This window comes from Conger conger, chromosome 17 (genome assembly GCF_963514075.1).
Source record: "Conger conger chromosome 17, fConCon1.1, whole genome shotgun sequence".
NCBI lineage: Eukaryota > Metazoa > Chordata > Actinopteri > Anguilliformes > Congridae > Conger > Conger conger.
This window is the reverse complement of record NC_083776.1, coordinates 14863432-14886683: the sequence shown is the minus strand read 5'-3', so window position 1 is coordinate 14886683 and position 23252 is coordinate 14863432. Positions and strand designations below refer to the sequence as shown.

Sequence of the window (23252 nt, the reverse complement as noted above, 5' to 3'; positions counted from 1 at the left end):
TTTCAGGGTGTCGACCAGAAAGAGCTGCTCAGTGAGAAAAACAAAACTCACAGATTGTGACGGAGAGGTGGAGCAGCATATTAAGGCACCAGATGCCTCGTAAAGATGTGCTGAAATTTTACTGGACAGCGCCAGGGGCACATCTCCTTCCCCTGTCAGCCCACTGCATACTGCGTGTGACTGCTTATACACACACACACACACACACACACACACACACACATACAAACATACACACACACATACACCTATGTACATATACACATACACACACACACACATGCACAAAAACACACAGACATGCACATACACACACATGGCACGCACAAACACACACAGACATGCGCGCATGCACACACAAGAACACAGACATGTGCACAAACACACACAGACATGCGCGCACGCACACACAAGAACACAGACATGTGCACAAACACACACAGACATGCGCGCACGCACACACAAGAACACACACATGTGCACAAACACACACAGACATGTGTGCACGCACACACACAAGAACACAGACATGTGCACATGCACACAAGAACACATGCACATACGCATATCCACACAAACACCCAGAAATACACACAAATACCACGTCCTTCCCTTTTGATGTGCAGCATTTCATTCATGAAGACCATAGAGGAAAGGACAGTACACCGCTAGTACAGTTACGATGCCCTTACCATCCCAAAGCTCAGGTCAACATTCACAGACCAGAGCACACTATGAACAACCTGAGCCCTTCACTTTCCCATTACATTCCCACCTTAACACTTCAAACGGTTTACCCCATCAGTCCTGAAATATATTCAAACCATTTAAATATATCTCATAAACCAAATGACCTGTCGATAAAAAAGTCGATACAAATCTCATTTTCACTGGCTGAATGGTATCAGCAGCCCCCAGCGGAGATTGGGATTTCCTATACATTGAATTTGAAAATAATAAAAATAATTAATATACACTGGCAAGTTATGGAAGCCAGCATTTAAAATATGAACCTGCGATCAGCTGAAATTGATTCTTGAAAGGCTGAAGAATAATCATAAATTAATCCCACAACAAAAATAAAATCACTCCAAGAAAACCCAGCAGCCATAACTCTGGCTTTTACATGACTGAGACATTTGAAAAGGGTTTTCAAAATCTGATTTAACTTCAGGTCTACTACTAGCAACATTCCATCAAGCCATTAAATCCAAAGCCAGTCCAGTTAAGACAAGGTGTCACTGAAGACTTTCCAGTTCGTCTGCAAGAGGTTCCAAGCAGCTAGCCTACCTTAATGTAAAATCCAGCTGTTTCAAAACATAGCTTGAACTGATCAAACCATGTTGAGCGTGGAGCTAATCTGAACTGGTCAGCCAGCTACCAGCAGTTTCAAAACCAAGCTTGAGCTGATCAAACCATGTTGAGCGTGGAGCTAATCTGAACTGTTCAACCAGCTACCAGCTGCTGAAAATCTAGCTTGAGCCATTTCTTTCAGCAGGATATACACTCGGTCTTTCAGCATTCCTGCTGCCTTTGAAAAGCACAAACATCAGTTCATTAACATCCAGTATTAAAGGTTCTTCAGGCTACGCATCGTAACCGCCCTGCTCCCGTAAGCCCAGCTACCCGTGAAAAGTACTCACAGTCGCGATTTCCCCTCCTTCCGTCTCTGGCAATTAAGTTAACTGGCTATGTCACGGAGGACTGAGTTCCTGTTGCAGACATTAACACAATTATGGTTCCACTTTACAGCTCCCGACAACTGTTTATAAACTTGGAATGACACTGAACTCTGACCTGTGAGAAAAGATAGGGGCCAGCCTGCAATTCCACGTTTGAAAATATATTTTTCTCCCCTCATAGGAGTCTCTTTGTGGTCGCACAATAAAGCCCTTGTTGAAAGGCTGACTTTTTTTTAGAGATTGTTGTCAAAGAGAAAGAAAAAAGAAAAAAAGCAACAACAGCTGCAGTTAATGCTATAATCATGAGACTGGGCAAAACATGGACCTTCCAGTGCCAGAGAGGAAAGGAACATCTGGCAGCCCAGTTAAGAGGGAATTAAACATGTCCCTTGGGTCATCACAACCTCGATCATTTCACGCATTTCAACGACTTAGACAAATATATTTTATTTGTACAAATAAAACACACCTCCCACCTCCCTTCTCTTCCACACACACAGACACAAACACACACACGCCAAAACACCCTGATCCTGTGCTGTAAATGATGCAGTAAACAGTATTGTTTAGTTCAACATGACCTGCCGAAAGCATCCAATTAACAATGTGGGAAACAGAAGAGAAGTCTGGCAGTCTTAATTACCTAAAAGTAAGAAGCAGCAAAGCTCATACACTCTCAGAAATAGAAAGTGACAGTGAAGGAACATTTCTGTTCTTCAAGGATAGAATTTCCCAGTACATTAATATTCTCCTTGGGTACAAATGAGTACGTTTTCCAAACAAAAGAGGTAGAAATTAATTATATATTGCTGGCTAGGGGTACAAGTTTATATACTTTTAAAATGCAACAAGCATTTGTACCTTTGCTTAGGCACTATTTGCACCTTTATTTTCAGAGAGTGCAGATAGTTTTCCATCTCTGTGTGACTGGGGGGGGTACTGCAGGTTTATTTTACCTCAGTTAGCCTACATTTCGAGATGAATAACTGGGTTATAGAGCCACCTAGCCACGGACAAAGACGTGAGGAATTGGCACAAATTAATAACGATGAGGAACAATGTGGGTCACCAACGCTGACCCACATTCTTCTGTGGAGACTAAAGTCTCTCCGTGCGGGCTAATCGCGGCGTGCGGACTTTATTCCCCTTTGTACTGATAATGACACGCCAAATGGCAGGGCTCCTACTGTATTCTCCAGGATAAGGCCGTGCTACCATGATAAACACGTGGAGGAGGGAGAGGGGTGGGGCAATCTGACAGGAAGCTAAAGAGGTATTAAGGCCCGCGTGCCGTCGGGAAAATGTCAGCTTTTGTTAGAAAGGTCGGCAGAAAAAAAAAAAAAAAAAAAAAAAAAAGGATTGCTCACTTAATTTCAACACTAAATATTTGCATTCAAAGCTCCGTTAAATCTTCAAAGATCCCAATAAGCTTTCAGCCCAGTGTTAGCTTTGGATAAGAGACAATGTGGAGACAAGTTTACGGAAAGAATCCCAGGACGTTCTGAAAGTGCCATTTGGGAGAGGCTGACAGATGTTGTGTTGGAAACTCCTTAGTTTCCTGAGAAGGTTACCACCTTGTGTCATCTTATTGCATCTTTGATAGGAGCTTTGGAATCAAATTGGTATTAAAAATTGAAATACCAGATGTGACAGCAAGTCTCTTCTACAAGACCGCAGAAATGTGTAAAGTACTTAGCGTCTTGTTTTAATAAAGGTGCTAAAGACTAAAACATGCACATGTAAAATGGCTAGCTAAAAAGTTCAACTACGGATCAACTATAATAGCTGAACAGCTGACAATGGTCTCAATGTAGACAGATATGATTTAATCCTGATGAAAAATGCCACCTTTTCAAAGGTTGGCTATTTATGTATCATATATGTTGTGCATGCTTTATGCACCTCAGTGTTGGGAAATAAATAAAATTCAGACTGCAATGTTGGTGATATTATTCAGAGTAATGCTTGGTCATCATGTCAGAATAGTTTGCCTGTAATTTTTGGCAGTGGAATTTGCGGACAAGCGGTGTCCCTTGTGTCAGAGTTCCTACTTGTCATTTCTGACGGACACATTCACACCTGACAAATACACCTGTCATGTAAATTTAGTTTGTAAATTGTTGTGTTAAAAAAAAAACCCGATGGAGTACCGAAGATAAATCCTTCTAGAAAAGTTGATAACGAATGTAACTTCAACAGGCCGAGAGTCGGGTCTGGTTTCTGGGCCGGTCTAAATGTGCCAATGGCCTTCCATGGGTCATATCATTATACCAAACCTGTTTAACTTTACACACACAGTTCTCAGATGACTCATTTATAATAAAATGACACTAAAAATATCTTTACTTTTGGATATGAAGACCCGCCCCCAAAAAAGTTAATTTTCAGAATGAAAGTACTTGCATGTTTTTCGAGGTCAGATATTCTACACGCAAGATACATACAAATTGACAAAGATTTAGGACTTTCGCTTACAAAGTTATGGACCTCTAACTATGACGTGTTGTGCCGTGATGCAACGTTTTTCAGCTTTCTTTATTCCCATTTGTACTGATAATGACACGCCAAATGGCAGAGCTGTACTACTGTATTCTCCAGGATACGCCCGTGCTACCGTGACACGTGGAGGAGGGAGAGGGGTGGGGCAATCTGACAGGACGCTAAAGAGGTATTAAGCCCTGCGTGCCGTCTGGAAAATGTCAGATTTTGTTAGAAAGGTCGGCAGGAAGAGGGGGGAGAAAGAATAAAATAAAAATGATTGCTCACTTACCATATCCGCGGGTAGCTTCTTCACCTCTGCTGCAAAGGAAAAGAGTGGTTTAACTGTCTGCCCTGAGAACAGTGGGAACACATGAACGCACCTGACAATGGCCCCCCCCCCCGTCCAGGAGACGCTGGATAACGGCGTCTCATCGCTCCCGAGCGAGTGCTGACAGAGCGTCCCAGTGAGACTGCGGCCTTGCATGACCACACTCTGCTAGCGTTAGCACGTTTCCCACGCGACGCTCCGCGACCTAGCGTGACCTAGAGTCCCAGAGATGACTCCCCTCCCCCCCTTCACTTCCCCAATTTTCCCCAGGTCCCCTTTCACCATGACAAAAGCAACTGATAAGTGCGCAGGAACTGTGAGAAAAGGTGCTGTCATACTGACACAGGCCTTTCCAAGCTGCTCTGAAGAGCGCTTCCACGGAAGAATGAGCGACCGAAGGTGACGACTCGTTCGGAAGGGCGGGGCCTACTGCTGGAACCCGGCTGCCAGCCGTTGGAGCATAAAAATCAGAGAGGAGAAGGCAGCACCTGGCTGTTGTGCGTTTGCGTCCCCGAGTTCTCCCTGTGGATAACGGCAGCTGGTTAAAAACGGCTGAAAGCGGGGAAACTGAGTTTGGGAGAAATTTGCAGTGGGGGTGAAGGGGCTGTTGGGGCTGGAGGTTTGAGGAAGTCAAACTGACACAAGCGCCTGGAAAGGCAAAAAAAAAAAAACGCAGATCTTGCCATTAAGTGCGCAGAGCTCAACAAAACAAAAATGATAATTACGACTCCTCTTTTGCAGCGGAGATGAGCCTCAACTCTCGACCCGGGCTCAGGCAGCTGAGCCCGTCTCTGCCACTCATCTCTGGCCTCTCGGGCAAAGAGACAGCACAGATGGGGGCCCCCTTAAGCGCTTTCATAAGACTCTCTCTCCTTGCGCCTGGGTGCTTTCCATGGCCTGCCTGCCCTGCACAGAACCAAAGGCCTGCGCCGCCACGCCCAGCCTTACAAGTTTGTGACAGAGCCAAGATGGAGCCAAAATGGAGCCGCGCACTTGGGTTTCCAGTATCAAAACATAAATACGGCACTCCTACGTTCTGACCGCTGCTTACAGTACAACGGCAATAAAGCTTTGGAGCACCACACTAACCGTAACGCATTCCAGGAAATGTTTGTATTTCAAAGTTTCACTGTTATCGTCTTAGGTAACTGAAGGGTTGTTATGGAATAGATCAAAGTTGCATTGGAGAGCAGGAGGACTTCATTACTTCCCCTGCCAGCATCGTTATTGTGTCAGCTGAGCCAGGTCAGGTGCTCATCTCCACCCATGCGAACTCACGTGTGCTGGCCAGGGACCCATCATGTGAGCCAGATATTTTTGGGAAGTTTTTTTTTTCTTTATTTGTTTTTAACCGCTTGGATGAGTGCTGCATAAATACAGGGAGGTTCAACGATCCTTACATTCACGACTGTAAAAAAATGTTAATGTGTGTATCCTATCACCAGGTATAAAGACCTGCCTATCTGCCATCAAATACCCCACTGAAAAATGAAAATTTGTGAATAACAAGAGTCGGTTTCTTACTTGGGTAAATTTCTTCTTATTAAATTTGCTTCAAATGATATGAACATAAGGGGGAGTTAGACTTACATGTTTGGGCTTTTATATCAAACTGAAATGAACACAAGCAGACTAGTGACAGAAATCTGTTATGCAGAGCTGAGGTGGTGTTACAAAGCGAGGAGGCTGATTGATTACCTGGTCCTTCAGCCAAACACAGCATTTACATGTTTTCAACAGCAGCTTTCTCACCAGGGCCGCAATCAGGAGACAAAGGACAGGCCAATCAAAGCGCTGAAAATCATTACAGGGGGCGGCCTGTGGGGGCAGCCCGCTCTGCAGAATAGAGCTAACAATCCAATCCGAGCCAACAGTGCAGATGAGTCAGCACAAGCCAGGACTCTGCCACCGTCCAGTTTGTTTTTAATCACTTGATTAAAATACGGAGCACTGGCACGTTTATTGCGCTCACGTTTTCCAAAGGGCCATAAATGCGAGGTGTTTTCTATGCGAATCGAGAGGTGACCTCCAAATCACTCAATATGTTTGTTTTTGCTGACAAGGGCATTCACTAAATATTTGCATTCAAAGCTCCGTTTAATCTTCAAAGATCCCAATAAGCTTTCAGCCCAGTTTTTGCTTTGGATAAGAGACAATGTGGAGACAAGTTTACGGAAAGAATCCCGGGACATTCTGAAAGTGCCATTTGGGAGAGGCCGGCAGATGTTGTGTTGGAAACTCCGTAGTTTCCTGAGAAGGTTACCACCTTGTCTCATCTTATTGCATCTTTGATATGAGCTTTGGAATCAAATTGGTATTAAAAATGGAAATACCAGATGTGACAGCAAGTCTCTTCTACAAGACTGCAGAAACGTGTAAAGTACTTAGCGTGTTGTTTTAATAAAGGTGCTAAAGATTAAAACATGCACATGTAAAACGGCTAGCTAAAAAGTTCAACTATGGATCAACTATAACAGCTGAATAGCTGACAATGGTCTCAATGTAGACAGATATGATTTAATCCTGATGAAAAATGCCACCTTTTCAAAGGTAGGCTATTTATGTATCATATATGTTGTGCATGCTTTATGCACCTCAGTGTTGGGAAATAAATAAAATTCAGACTGCAATGTTGGTGATGTTATTCAGTGTAATGCTTGGTCATCATGTCAGAATAGTTTGCCTGTAATTTTTGGCAGTGGAATTTGCGGAAAAGCAGGTGTCCCTTGTGTCAGAGTTCCTACTTGTCATTTATGACTGACACATTCACACCTGACAAATACACCTGTCATGTAAATTTAGTTTGTAAATTGTTGTGTTAAAAAAAACCCCATGGAGTACCGAAGATAAATCCTTCAAGAAAAGGTGACAAACTATAAATGCCTTACCGGCAAGACTAAATGGAGTATTAAGCTCAAATTTATGTCTAATCATTGTCAACCAACACAGAGGCCATGGTGCAACCTCCTGAAGGTGCCATGGAATGGCCTTTCTCTAATTCAGCCTGTACACATGCCATGGGCCAAGCCCTTGAAATTGTCCCTAAACTAGGCTAATGAGGACATAATAGAAATCACACATGAGCTTGGAGAGTGGAGTTCTAGCTGCCTCAATTAATTTGGTAGCTACATCTGCCCCAGAAGTTGACACTGGGGGATTCACCTGTAGATGAACTGCCTCCTCTGGAATCCACAGAGCTAAGCTACGGGTACCTGACGGACACTGCTGAAACGGTTATGAATGGCTGTCTCATGTAAGCGGATGCAATCTAGCGGAGAGGGATGATCCCGGTAACGGCAGTTGACAGACAAAAGCCCGGCGCTCCTCATCCAGGCGAGATGGACCCGTGATGGGAAAGCGCAGTCTGCAAACGGAGCCCATTAAATCTGTCCATCCGCATATTACAAGGATCAGTGAGTCCGTCGGCTTTGCATAATGATCTCATTTTTTAAAAAAAGACAGCGGCACAACAAAAACAACAATAGGAGCCGTTTAATTCCTTGGCCGCATTCTCAATTGCTTCAGGGTACATAATCACCGTGAGGAGCCTTGGGGTTCCTCGTTTGGCATTTCCACGGGGATTCTGCTGACTCGGTTACGGCAGACCACACTCCCGTACTGTTTGGAGGAAAATCTGCAATACTGCACTGTTACTGTACACAGCGAAGCCGTATGACTGAATATACATTTTCCCTCCCCGACACAACACACTTCGAGCATACTGCTAAAAAGAAGGTAATAATGCAATAAGAAACCCATTCGTATGTATATTTCTACAGTAGTAAAATATGCATGTGAACGCCTGATGCGAATATACCTCGCACTGTAAACGATGTGCATCTCCTGCATTTCACGACATCATTTCAAACACTGTTTCTGATCGATTACCGTTGATTATCCGGCTGAAAAAAAGACTCGAAACGTGCAACCGTTTACTGGATCAGTTCCCTGAAGGCTATTGGCCAGCTCGTGAACTGGTTCGCAGGGCCCACAGCCCTCATCGGATGAGAAAGATAAGCCCCGGAAAATCTTTAAATTCCCCCCTGTCGAAGAAACGGTTTGGTCTGTCAGCCATGTTGAGAGACACCACCGCTGCTCAGAATGGCGGTGAGGAAGATGGCAGTGGAAGGCCAGGTGCTGTGGCCGGCACCACGGCACAGTCAAGGTGAACCTTTTAGAGTCACTTGCATTACTTAGCCGTTTGGCACACGCCCAAATTCAGAGGCAAAAAACAAGAGACCATACCAAGTCATCAGTGACTGAAGGAGCCATTACATAACCCGGCTGAAAAAACCCCCCAGCTCAAGCTAGGTTTGAAACAGCTGGTGGCTGGTTGAACAGTCAGACCAGCTCCATACTCAACATGGTTTGACCAGCGCAAGCTATGTCTTAAAACAGCCGGTAAGAGAGTTCAAAGTGAGGTTGAACAGGTTGAAAAAGTGCGTTATCTTCAATGAAAAAAAGGAAGTGCTAGAGGTGAAGGGAGAGCAGCGGGCGGGGTGGGGTGGGGGGGTTTAGCTCCACAAACGTACGTTCACGGGTTTGCTTAGGCGTTTTTCTACAGAGGCGTACAGACTCCAGTCTACAGAGCCGTGCTCCGTGAAGCCGCTAATCCAGCAGCTGCTAGAGGAGTCTCCCTGGGTGGCGTGGGTCCAGCCTTGTCATGTGATCGGCACCTGATGTGTACCTTCAGCTCTCCGGAGCGGCCCCGTACGTACCTGCTGCTCGCTGTACTCTATGCGGTCTCCCCGCAGTGCAGCGCTGAGGGTTTTTTCATTATCGTCAAACAAATCACATTCCATTGTAATTTGTACATTCATCATATGCAATCACGGCCACACACCCCTTATTAAAAGAAGAAGCGAACCCCACATTTAAGTCGGCTGCGCCCGTTTCCCAGCGCCTGCCTCTGAGAACGGGGGGCGCGCCGGCGAGCCCCCGGAACACCTCGCGTTCGGCGTCACGTGACATCGCGCCTCCGCTATGATTACGCTCATTAGTGCCGTTCATTTACACGCAGGGCTGCCCGCAGGTAGTCTACACTTAACAAAGTGCATAGCCCACACCGTCATCGACGTGCCTTCAGTACATCAATTACACCGTTTTCGTTCCCCCGCCTCAAGAGCCCGCAGCCCAGGCACAGGAGCACGTTCACCGGGCGCGATGAGAAGGGTGAGGGGGGACTGGAGCTCTGAGAACAATCAGCAGGAGGCAGATTTCAGGGACGGGGATCTGAGGGGCTTGGATGAAAGACACCCCTGCACACAGAGACACACACACACACACACACACACACACACACACACACACACACACACACGACACACAAGCACGCACGCACAGACACGCCGACACACACACGTGCGCACACACACACAGACACACGGACAAACACACACAGACACACACACAAACGCACACACGCACAGACAGACAGACAGACAGACAGACAGACAGAATGCCCACCCCCCTGTGCGGTCTGCACCAGCCTGGCTGGGATCTGGACCGTGAAATTAACATCTGCAACGGGCAACCTGTAACGCTGTGCTCGCGATGACCAAATCCTGCAGCAAATCCAGCCAGCCAGCCAGCCAGCCTCCCTCCCAAACAGAGCAGGACAAATCAGTAAAACCCCCCCCACCCACCCGAAGGAACAAAGCAGGAGAGGAGACGGTGCTACCTTTCTTCTTCCAGAGATTTTAAGGAGGGGGTCCCTGCGGGCGGCTGTTCCTCCGTTTGGCGATGCAGTGAGTGAACCGGGATGGCGACAGGGCTGGGGGAAGCTCTCCTCCGCCCCGAGGCGTGTGGTCTCACCTTCACTCCTCAGCCCAGAAGGCCTGCGTCCGACCCAGGCTTTCCTCCGAGGTAATGTCTCGGGTAGGGAGGCAGCCGAGGTTTACGTCTTAAAACCTCACGCCTCACGAGTCAGGTGGCCTTGCCCGCGGAAAGAGAGGGCGGGTGGGCTTTAATCAGCCACCGGACACATAACTTAGACCTGGGAGGGCTGAGACGCACCCTCTCCACTCCCCAGTCTGCCACCCCACCCACCACCCCCCTGTGGATCTGAGCAAACATACACTAAACGCGTAAGAGAGGATCAGGCATGCTACCACACCCGGTGAACACACACACACACACACACACACACACACACACACACACACACACACACACACACACGTGCACACACTCGCACACATGCGCACACATGCACACATGCACACATGCACACACACGCACACACACAGGTTTGTTCCGAATCGCAGGGCGACCTCAAAGAGGACTGCAGGACCCAGACCGGAAAAAAAAGCCCGATCAGCCGGACAGAAGTGACTACGAGAGGAGGAAGAAGAGGAGGAGAGCTTCACTGTAACAGAGCGGGGGAAAATAATTACGAAAGGGTTGAGAGGAGGGGGTGCTAATCCAGGGGATTTTCAACGCCTGCCAGGCAGATTCCCTCAGCCCGGCTGAAGCCCCAGGGAGGAGGAGGGAGCCAGGCCAGGACGGCCTCTCACACATTGGGCCAGGACGGGGAGATCACGGGGTGCAGGGGGGCGAGGGAGCGGGGACGTGGGGGTGCTGGGGGGCGAGGGAGCGGGGACGTGGGGGTGCTGGGGGGCGGGGGAGCGGGGACGTGGGGGTGCTGGGGGGCGGGGGAGCGGGGACGTGGGGGTGCTGGGGGGCGGGGACGTGGGGGTGCTGGGGGGCGGGGGAAAGGGGACGTGGGGGTGCTGGGGGGCGGGGGAGCGGGGACGTGGGGGTGCTGGGGGGCGGGGGAGCGGGGACGTGGGGGTGCTGGGGGGCGGGGGAGCGGGGACGTGGGGGTGCTGGGGGCGGGGGAGCAGGGACGTGGGGGTGCTGGGGGGCGGGGGAAAGGGGACGTGGGGGTGCTGGGGGGCGGAGGGGTGCTGGGGGGCGGGGATGTGGGGGTGCAGTACGGAGGCTCTTCCCCTTCACGCCGCGCTGCCCCGCCTGACCCTGCGGCCCCGGGGCCCAGGGCTGCGCTCTCCCGTCCCTCTTCACCACCATTAACCAATGTGACTTTGGCAATTAATCCGCCTCGCGTCACCCTCGTGGAGGAGTTTCCGTGCGCTCAGGGGGAAAAAATGGCGATCGCAAACGACGGCCGATTTGCACGGTCTGGGGTGTATTTATGAGAACGGGCGTGAATATTTATGACTGTGGCGAACTGGGTTTTTTGGTGCGCCGGGAATTTCTCAAACCTTTCTGTTTTATTATTATTATTATTATTATTAGTAGAGCTGTATGACTGGTGCTTCCCACATGACCCAAGACATTAGTCAGAAAGGGTGCGCGACGTATGGAACGACCTCCCGAACAAGAAAAGGCAGAAATGCGTGCTTCATTTAAACATGCAGGTTACAAAGGAAATACAAAAAAAGTTAAAGAGAGGCACTGCCTGCAGCCTATACACACAGGTATTCCGCAGGTGCACATTGCGGCCACAAAGTGGTTAAGGAATTAGATAAATGACGTGCATGTCTGTGGCTTAAAACTCACCGCTGTCTCCGAACGAGCCATCTCACAGTCCTACAATTCAGTTTAAGGAGTTAACGCCACCATGCACAGCGTGCGCAGTAAAAATAAATAAAGTACTTGAGACGGTGTCTGGCTAAGTACGCAACCAAGGAAAATGCCTGAAGCCTACCAGAGATTCTGAATGAGAACAGGGATTTGCGTAGGGTTGCAAAATAACTCATTTAACATGATTTCATTTAGAAGCACTAATGCAATTACACATCCTATTTCAACATGCATAGGCATTTCAGTAGTACTTAAATGCCTTTGGAATTAATAGCGGTCTCTTTTGGTTACGATGAGGCCTTTACACTAAAACCGCTTGTACTGAGCCTAGAAATACCATCAAACAAAAAATACCCAGAAAATATCCCCAAAGGCCCCCGCGGAACTGCAAGCAAAAAAAAAAAGTGTGTGCAAGAACTGTCAATGAAGCACTTCAGTCCTGCTAACACAGGCACTCTAGTTCAAGCCTTTAATAATTAAACCTTGTCGCATTCCAGACGTTGTCCGCATCCATAGCCTGAGATCAGAGCTCTAACACCATAATATTATTATTATCATTATTCTTATTAATATTATTATTATTATTATTATTATTATTATTAACATATCAGGACTGGGCATTGCCTCTCACACAAGACTGAGATGACGTCATCGGTCAGCTGTCCACTACTCTTGCCCATTGGTCAGAGAAGAGTTGTGTCATCATCCTAACCGGTAACCCCTCCCTGGTTGAGAGGAAGCTCATGAGTGGAACATGAGGGTTCATTCCCGAAATAGACATGACATTACTTTACTTTTATTTGGCAGACTCTTTCAGGCAAAGCCACATACAAGACGTGCACTACCCAACTGGTCATTGAACAACTACAGAGCGCATGTCAGAGAAGGTAGAATTCACATAAAGCATCATGGTCACCAACCCTGGTCCTGGAGATCTACCATCCTGTAGATTTTCATTTCAACTATAATTTGGCCCACCTGACACTACTAATTAGCAGCTCAATGCTGATCTCTCGCTCTTGAATGGGACTGTCAGCTAAATAAATATATTAACGTGCCATCAGGCCCTGATATTTAGCCAATGATATTTGCTGTCCATACAAATATGAGCCACCGTTGTCATGAGGCAGGACCCCCCCCTCCCCCCATTTCCAGGGTGATGAAGTCAACTTCCAGCAAGCACAAAAACAATTATCTTGAACTTGAAGTTCAGCGTTGGTCTCTCCAACAAACACATTCAACATGGCCGCCACGGCACACAAACTGCATTACGGTTAAAGCAAAAAAATGTTATAAAGCTGTAAAACCACAAATCAAACAGAAATTAGCGCAAGCTAATTGAAACATCTTGGCCTGAAGACATTTGCGTGGGATTCGGGGCCCTGCATCAAATGAATCTGTACAACCCGTGTATAACAGAGGAAGCATCCCTGGACTATAATTGCGATGAATGATATATCACGAGTTTTAGTCTCAGCAGGGTACCTTGTTTCCATAGCACTCTTTGAGGACTTTAATTGCACGGTGAAGACACTGACATGATTGATGTTCGCCGTCTGAAGGGAATATTGAACAAATCGCCCGTATATTTCAAATAACCATGACAGAAATTACAGCACAAGCTTCGAGCAGCCAGTGTTTCTATGTGTGCGGGTTCTACTTCAACGCCTAGGCCTGATGCCGGTATCGATACGGTGTTATTTTCACCTTTACCTAAGGGGATATCCCTATTGCTTTTTATCGTCGCAATGTTGTGCGGGACAAAATGTTTTACGATCGCCATTAAGGTGATTAGGCAAAGTGGATTATGCAAAGTGGCAGTACAAATAATTGAGAGGTCTATGATTAATCTTTAGCATCGGCCACGGGAATATGGATTCATTTGGTGGAGGGACGGCTCTGAGGGTAAGCAGCTTTTTCAGCGGTGAGATTGTGCGAGAGGATTGTGTCAATAACAACCATAGCGCCGACAATCCACGTGTCAACCGGGGTGGAGAGGGTGTGTTCGGTCCGCTGCCGGGAATGCAACAATGACTGAAATTGCCACCCTTCCAAACGGCTGTGTGTAATATCCGCAATCATGGCGGAGTTTATCCTTCTGAAGGCACACAGGGCAGGATGAAAGTGGCTGCAGATTCACCCTATTAATCTCGTGGCTCGCTCTCCTGAAGCAGACTGCAGCAGACGCCACAGTCCGTGCCTCGCGCTCCCATAAATTTGCCGCCCGCCCGAGACCTCTCTCCTGCCCTAACAGGATGTGCCAGGGTCAATGGTACCACAAACAGACACACAGCTTCCCTGGGCTATAAACCCCAGTCTGGCTGTTGATTAAAGCTGTAATGGAAATCGTCATAGCCCCTGAGCACAAAGAAGGGAGATTGAGAGACGCAGGCCATTAGCTTGACTGGAGGGTGGGGGGGGGGGGGGGGGAAGCCAGCAATCATCCCTTACCTCTGGCGGATTCTGCTACATTTCAAACGCCGCAACGCCCACGCGTCAGTCCTGTGTGCCGTCCTTGGCTCCTTGGCTCCGGTCATTTTGATTTGGGGCAGGACGTGGAATCAAGAACACCGAGCCCATTACTCCTCTAACGAACAAAAACTGCCGGTGTAACTTAGGGAGGCAGTGCGGCCAGGCAGGCAATTAGGCCCAAACAGCAAATAATACAGCAATTAATCGTCTCCAGCAAAGAGTACCCGCAAACGCACGTCCCTCAGTCTGCACTGAAGTACGAAAAAACCCAATTTAGGCTGCACAGATAGAGTCACTTAGGCTACTTAACAAAACTGCTGACAGATTGAAAGAAACTCAGTTTCATCTTTCATTGACACAACTACTTAATATTCAGCAATAAAACCACATGAAAAATGTGTTTTCGGTGAACGTCGCTCCCCTGCACACTGGGAGGTTGTAAAAATGGCAGAAGAGGTTGCACGTTGCACACGCAGCGTTTCCCAGAACTTCTGACAAAAGAGCGCAGCAGGTGCCTATGAAGAGTGCACCTGCAGTGCCAACATGGCAGGCCAATGACAGAACTGGCAGCGGCATCAAAACCCGCATTTCAGTGAGCGATTAAAATGGGGTGCACAACTCTGGTCCTGGAGGGCCGGTCTGCGTGCTGGTTTCTGTTCCACTCGATTACCTAACTTTTGGTTTTCTGACAGCTCCATAAACTACAGTGGTTCACTCCTGTACTTGAGCACAGTGAAATCTTTCGGATACACTTGCAGTCTACAGAGGTGCTGACACAAATGTCAGATTCAAGACATGACTGAGCTAATTAAAAAATCAAGAGGCAAACAATTCTGAAACCGGTCGCTCCTTCTCCTGCACCCTGGATTAAGACAAGTGTTCCTTGAGTTTGTCATCATAGATGGCAAAATGTCATAGAATGCACAGGGATATTATAAGGAGAAAGTAGTTGTCAAATCCATCTCAAACTACTAAAATGTGTAAAAAGAAAAAAAATTCTACTTCAGTATCTGAGCCCTTAATGTCAACTGCAACCGATCAGCAATGTATGGCTTAATATACAGGCTTAACTAAAGTGGCAAAGCACCAACCACTCAAGTCTTTACATCTTTTTTTACAGTTACATGTCTCTTTCCATGCAACATTTCCTACTGTTGCTAACTTGTCATCTTCTTTCTCACCCCCAGTCATTTAAGTTAACTGGGTTACGCTGTTCGCAGTCCGGAAAATTCCAGCTAAAATGGCTTATCTAATCTACTGAGTTGTGTTGTTCTTGGGTATCAGCGGTCAGATAATGGCACCATAACTCATGGGCTACATGCACTCAGTGATCACTTCATTAGGTAGACATGTACACCAGCTTGTTAATGCAAATATTTAATCAGCCAATCATGTGGCAGCAACTAAGTGACTGGAATGATTGTTGGTGCCAGGAATTTTACAACAGTCTCTAGAGTGTGCAGGGAATGGCGAGCAGTAGTTCTGTTGGCAAAAACTGGTCGAAGCTGACTGACAGGAAGGCGGCAGTAATGCAAATAGCCGCACATTACAACTGTGGTATGCAGAAGAGCATCTCTGAACACACAACACGTCAAGCCTCTAAGTGGATAGGCTACAGCAGCAGAAGACCAATAAGCCTAAAAAAGAAGTCTAATAAACACCTAATAAAGTGCTCAATGAGTGTATAGCGTGTGTGAGTAATGTACACGATATGCGCTGCGGTCATTCTGAACTAGTCACACCCTGTAGGTCGCCTTCTGCCTACTCATGTAGCTTGCTGACCGCATGACTTGACGCCGCCAAACAAGCTAGAATGTCGACTTACAGAAGACCCAACACCAGCGGCCCTGTCTTACTGTAAATCACATTTTACTTTATTGTGTATTAACAATCTCTGGTGTGACGGTGTAGGCTACCATTAGGGACGACAGCACAGCAATATAGTTTATTACAATGAGTTAACGTAATGATCAAAACATAATGCAGTTGGATGTTTATAGGTTACCTGAGTAGGAACCGAAGACACGCTTAAAAACGACTAAGTATGTTGTACTGTAGCAAAGGAGAAGCTATAGACGCATTATCTCACTAGCCCTGCGATCACCAAGCGAACCATTTAAATAGCATTTTACCTCCAAATGTCTGCAACGGTGCTGCATTACTCCGACCAATATTTAACGTATTACAGCCAGTCAGTCAAATACATTGAGCAAAATTGTGTGCATTTTCACCATCTTCTTTCTGTGCTAGCTATCTTACTGCGGCATGTCTTCGGGGAAATAATCTTGTCGTTTAAGATTTACAGCTTACTTCAATCTTATCTTGCCTCCAAATTTAAGCGGGCCAATATAAACCCATGCAAGCCAACTAGCCAGGTGACATGAGCCGTAAACAATAGCTAAGCTGGCTAGTAATATGTAGCTAGCCCGGTTCAAATAACATGTTATCTAGCGCTACAATGCGCACGTGGAAAGGAAGACTAAAATTAAAATACAAAAATTAGCTAGCGTGCAAATACGAAAAGCAGCTAAAACCGCATAAGGTCGTTATAACATATGGCTGCAACCCAGTTTACATTGTGAAATTGTATGATACAGCCAGTATGTATGTATGCTAGTTTGTCCAGCACGCGCCTCAACTGGTTAGTCAATTTCCCATCGCTAGCATTTAGCAAGCCTACCGGTCTAAATTTCTAAATTTCCGTTGTTAGTACAATAGCTAGCCAGCTAGCTTGAAGTTGGTGAACAGATATCGACTCAAGCAAGCAAAAACGTTAACGTTGATACACCGGTGAGTCGGTGACCAACTTAATATATCCAGCGTGCTAACAAAATATAAACTTGCGGTTATCGAGTTGCTAGCTAGCTAACAAGATAACGAGCATTTACGATTCCCAGGAAATGGGTTTAGCGAGATGGCGAGGGGCTAGGTCGCTAACAACAGCAAGCTTTTCAAACATTTTAAACTGCAAACACTTTATTTCACAGCAAATACAATTCTTGGCACATCCCCGCAGTTGTTGCGTTTTAGCTGCCCGGTTCCGTGTTGTGGGAGTGTATGAAAACAAATCGTGGTTTTTTATATAGTTACCTCACTCGAGTGCCGTGTGCATCTCCTCTTCGCTCGGTACCAAAAAAATTCAATCCGCACAGGCAGCCACGCACAAAAGGCTGGCGGGTATATGCGGAAAAAGGTATTCACGAAGCTTTGCGTATTTTCCGCACGTCCGGTACGTATCCTGATATGTGTTCAAGCAAAGGAGTACTTCGGAATTGCGGAATAGACGCACAATGCTACAATGACGTCTTTCCCTTTTTAATCCGGACGCAATTGTGTTCATCCCTGCAATCTTTTCTCTTAACAGAAACATCTCAATTGTCATTTTATCTTACTGCAGTTACACCAAGGCAATTAATATAATGTACAACAAAGCAATATATGACATTCAGGCGGTAAACTTCAACAGCCTAATGTTGTTTACCAACAAATATATGTTGGTATTTAGTTTAATCCTCGAAACATGTTTAATATGCAATGTCATGTAGGCTACAGTACATAAAATAAGTTCATTGTATTTTTTATAGTTTGATGGCTATACAGTTCAAATGCAATGTGATGCTTCTCACATTGACATGCATACTTTATTTTGAATTTAATTTTACGTGATATCATAGAATATATTATTTAGTACAGTAACGCACACATATACGGCTCAGTCTGTAAATATTTACAGTGACAGTGACATTTTTTTGTTGTTGTATTGGCTCAGTGCTCCAGGATTTGAATGGAAACAACAAATATAAGGTTAAAGTCCATATTCCCAGCTTTAATTTTAGTATATATATATTCATATCAAATGTGACTGTGATTGAGAACAGAAGATGTAGACACGCAGTCAGGTCCAGAAATATTGGCACCCAGTTGATAAATATGCGCAAAAATACTGCAAACTAAAAAGAAAAATTGTCATAAGCTTTATTTTCCAACATGTGTAAAGTAGTGTGCTTTATAAATGATTCAATGGAATAAAACAAAGTCTTACATTTTTCAAATAAAACATTCATTTCCACCCAAACATAATGTTGTAAATTATTAATCACAACACCTGCTATGTGTGGTTTTATGAAAGCTTACTTTTTCATCTAGAGTTGGTGCTTCAATCAGAAATTACAGATCATGCCAAATATTTTAATCAGTGGTGTTTTTGAACATTTTTGACCACTTTCTTTAAATTTGATTTAATTAACAACTTCCATGAGTTCTTTTAATCATACGTTCCAGTACAGAATTAAAATTAATTAGCACATGTTTGAGTTATTACATTTTTATTTATTTCCCATTAAGTGAAGTTGGTATTTATTGTGGAGAGCATGCATTCAAACTAGTGGCAAAATCTAGACATTGTAGTAAACCTCATTAGCTAGTCACGTGAAATATTACCTCACGTGTCAGTTTTGTCATCATCATAAGCATACAGCTTCTTTGAATATGGTACATGATTAGACTCTCAGCCTGACTGAGTGGTAACTCTGAAAAGCATTAACTTATATTGTACTCTCAATGTAAAGTTATGCCTGGGTGTGGGTTACTGAAACACTTTGAACATAATGCATCAGTGCATATTATTGTGCAAATATTTCTAGATAAATATATAATATATAACCTTTTCCTTCGAATGGAAAATTGCTGCTTTTGTGTCACCTTTATATATTATTAGCAGGATATACTTTGTTCAGCAATCCTTGTAGTGTAAATGTGTCTCGTTAAAAATATCACTCTTGTTCATTCATTCTGATATAATGTGATTCATCATAGCTTTCAGTATACATTCAGTCTAGTCTGGCTTTGTTTTGGTTCCATGTAAAGACGTCTTTGAACCTGCTGTGAAAAAGATTTTGTTTACAGTTCTACATGACATAAGATAGATTGAAATTGATTGATTCAGGCCACTATGATTCAACTCCCTGTTTGACGGTCTATATGTGTGTGTCTGTGTATGTGTGTGTACATGTGTGTATGTAAATATGTGTACATGTGTATGTGAATGTGTGTGTACGTGTGTTTATGTGAATGTGTCTTTATGGGTGTGTGTGTGTGTATGTGATTGTGTTTGTACTTGTGTGTATGTGTGTATGTGTACGTGTGTGTATGTGAATGTGGCTTCACAGGTGTGTGTGTACGTGTCTGTATGTAAATGTGTCTTTACGGGTGTGTGTGTATGTGAATGTGTGTGTACGTGTGTGTATGTGAATGTGTGTGTACATATGTGTTTGTGTGCATATGTGTGTACGTGTGTGTATGTGAATGTGTGTGTACATGTGTGTATGTGAATCTGTCTTTATGTGTGTGTATGTGACTGTGTGTACATGTGTGTATGTGTCTTTATGTGTGTGTATGTGAATGTGTGTACATGCGTGTATGTGTCTTTATGTGTGTGTATGTGACTGTGTGTACATGTGTATGTGTCTTTATGTGTGTGTATGTGAATGTGTGTGTACATGTGTGTATGTGACTGTGTGTACGTGTGTATGTGTCTTTATGTGTGTGTATGTGACTGTGTGTACATGTGTGTATGTGTCTTTACGTTTGTGTATGTGAATGTGTGTGTACATGTGTGTATGTGTATGTGACTGTGTGTACGTGTGTATGTATCTTTATGTGTGTGTATGTGACTGTGTGTACATGTGTGTATGTGTCTTTATGTGTGTGTATGTGACTGTGTGTACATGCGTGCATGTGTCTTTACGTGTGTGTATGTGAATGTGTGTGTACATGTGTGTATGTGTATGTGACTGTGTGTACGTGTATGTGTCTTTACGTGTGTGTATGTGAATGTGTGTGTACATGTGTGTATGTGTATGTGACTGTGTGTACATGTATGTGTCTTTACGTGTGTGTATGTGAATGTATGTGTACATGCTGGTATGTGTCTTTATGTGTGTGTATGTGAATGTGTGTGTACATGTGTGTATGTGTCTTTACATGTGTGTATGTGAATGTGTGTGTACATGTGTGTATGTGTCTTTACGTGTGTGTATGTGAATGTGTGTGTACATGTGTGTATGTGTCTTTACGTGTGTGTATGTGAATGTGTGTGTACATGTGTGTATGTGTCTTTATATGTGTGTATGTGACTGTGTGTGTACATGTGTGTATGTGTCTTTACGTGTGTGTATGTGAATGTGTGTGTACATGTGTGTATGTGTCTTTACGTGTGTGTATGTGAATGTGTGTGTACATGTGTGTATGTGTCTTTACGTGTGTGTATGTGAATGTGTGTGTACATGTGTGTATGTGTCTTTACGTGTGTGTGTATGTGAATGTGTGTGTACATGTGTGTATGTGTCTTTACGTGTGTGTATGTGAATGTGTGATGGGACAGTGGTGCACACACCTGCTGGCTGCCACACTGCACTGAGAAATAGCAAATGGCTGCTGACCTTGGGCAGGATGGAAATAAATAAATATCTCACTTATCGAGAAATGTGTCAACATTCCCTTTTCGCTTGTCATTTCCCGCCAAGGTTTAAGAACTACCAAGGTCTTATTTTCCTTCCTTATCACATTATTACCTGCAGCTGTGCTTGGCAGAACAGAGGTTATGAGATCGCCCAGTCTGTGTGTCTGTGTGCAAGCAGGATAACTGATAGAGTAACAGGCAGGCTCTGTATCAATGAAAATGGGTGAAATGATTGCCTCTGGGACAAGGTCTAAATGACAAAGGTGTGACAAAGCCAATGCATGCTATGAAATGCCACTGTGGTTATATCTGTTAGATCTTTTTTATTTATTGATATCAAATTAGTGAGCGACAAAGTGAGTTTCTTGTCTTGCCACAATCCAGGGTTGGAAAAGAGAGTATATAAGTATGGGTGAAATTGAAAAATAGCAGAAATTAATACATAACTAAAGGCTATGTGTGTTGTTTTCTTTATTGTTTGTTTTCTGACGTATGACTTTGTGGTACACACTTTTCACGTGTTGCGTTGGCTTGAGCAGTGGTATAGAGCTCACATTTTGTTTGCTACTTTATCGTGCATCAGTCAGATTATTTCTCAGCTGATTAACCGTTACCACAGTTGGCACGGTAGTATCATTTAGAGTGCTTTACATCGTGGTTATTCATTACCAACAATACAATAATAAACTAATATTAAATATTATATCATATAATATAAATACTAATATTATAAACCACAGGTTACATTCTCAAGGTGATTACCATTCCTACATCTACTTGGCCTCTCAATAAAGAAGAATTCAAGGGAACTTTAATTAAGACTGTACTAGTTCTGCGTTGATATGCTGTAAGTTTTCATTCCAGAAGAGAAAACCACCAGACTGAAGCAGGAAAAATACTATTATGCTGTTTGAAAGACATTACAGCAGTGGTGAAACATTGGCCTGTCTAAAACATAAATAGTGGTTATGTAAAATGGCATTATATACACATTTTATATTGGGGGGAGGGGGGGTTTCTAGTTTACTTTTAACCCCCTACACCAACACTACTCTGTGGGCCCGTGGGCAACTGAAAAACCCATATCAGTACAGAGGCCTTGCTGTACACTCAATCCTAAAACTGTCTTCCTCTGCTTCACACCTGCAACTGCCCGATAATACGAAACATGGTGTGCATCTGTGGCAACATACTTTCAGTAAAGTCATGATGCATTTTGTAATTTAGTAGTAATCATTAGGGACACCAGCTTATTTAGGGCAGATTTCTCACCTGCAATTCATTCATCCGCTGCGATCAATATACAGCCTTCTTGTCAGTCAGTTATCACATTTCCAAACCCCAGGAATCAATATCTATTGCCAGTAAATAAGCACGGACCATGATTGACAGTAATGTTCCCACATTATCGTGTCCTGCTTTCAGTGCATTGAACCACAGACATTTTTATTGTGCTGTGCGGTAATGTTTTTTTCCACTATCAGACAGAAAATACAATACTATTACCTACACAGAAATATTTAAATAAAACTGATCACAACAACGAAATGGTTTATATGTTCTACTTGGACAATGCTTGAAACCCTTTTTAGCAATATGCAAATGTGTCAAGTTTTGCGAAATTGCTCTCGGAAAAAGCACTCGGAAATGTCACAATGTTAGCATTACATGTTAAATGAACTGTGTTTGGCATCAAGCCTTGAAGGGCTTCACTGCATGCTTTCAATATGTCACTTGAATTATCAAATGGTGTTACATTGTTGAAATCAACCCCAAAGCTCAATATGCATTGTTTGATGCCATCCAAGACTGAACTGTAACTTTTGGTATCAAGGTACAAGAATTACATTAGTCACAAATAATTGATTTTCCATTCAGGACATGACATCTTCATGAGATCTTATAGTCAGGACATATGTACTGTATATGCCATTTACTTTATTGACTCTTGCATGTTCAGGCATGAGGATTCATGATTGCACTAGGCGTCATGATGCTGAATGTGGAGGGCTTTGCTCTAAAAGTCACGTACAGTAGGTGAAAATTAATAATACATATTACCGACCATGGTCTATGAATGCACAAAACAAATCAAACATTGTTTTTCATGGCCAAGTCTTGCCATTTTGGTCATTTTTTATTAAAAATGGTAAAAAGATTGGCAGCCAGCCTGTGGTTCACTGCCGATGTTAATTAAATTTAATGCTTTTTGGTAGTTTTGTTCCAACCTAGGTAGTTTGTATAACCTAGTTTAGAGTTCAAAAGGGTAGTCGATGAGTTGTCA

The 23252-nt window shown here is 44.4% G+C and overlaps 1 protein-coding gene across 3 annotated transcripts in view; it reads right to left on the bottom strand.

Moving 5' to 3' along the window:
* Positions 1-17720, bottom strand: part of slc39a10 (solute carrier family 39 member 10) — a 46297-nt gene extending 28577 nt beyond the window's left edge. The window contains exons 1-2 of one of the 3 annotated variants that reach the window (XM_061226737.1): positions 17599-17720; positions 4453-4481 (exon numbers count right to left, since the gene is read on the bottom strand). In XM_061226737.1, coding sequence (XP_061082721.1) covers positions 4453-4455 — 3 coding nt within the window. In that variant the 5' untranslated portion in view covers positions 4456-4481; positions 17599-17720. The remainder of the gene's footprint in view (positions 1-4452; positions 4482-17598) is intronic. The other 2 variants (XM_061226738.1, XM_061226739.1) reach the window with 2 other exon arrangements.
* Positions 17721-23252: the final 5532 nt, after the last annotated feature.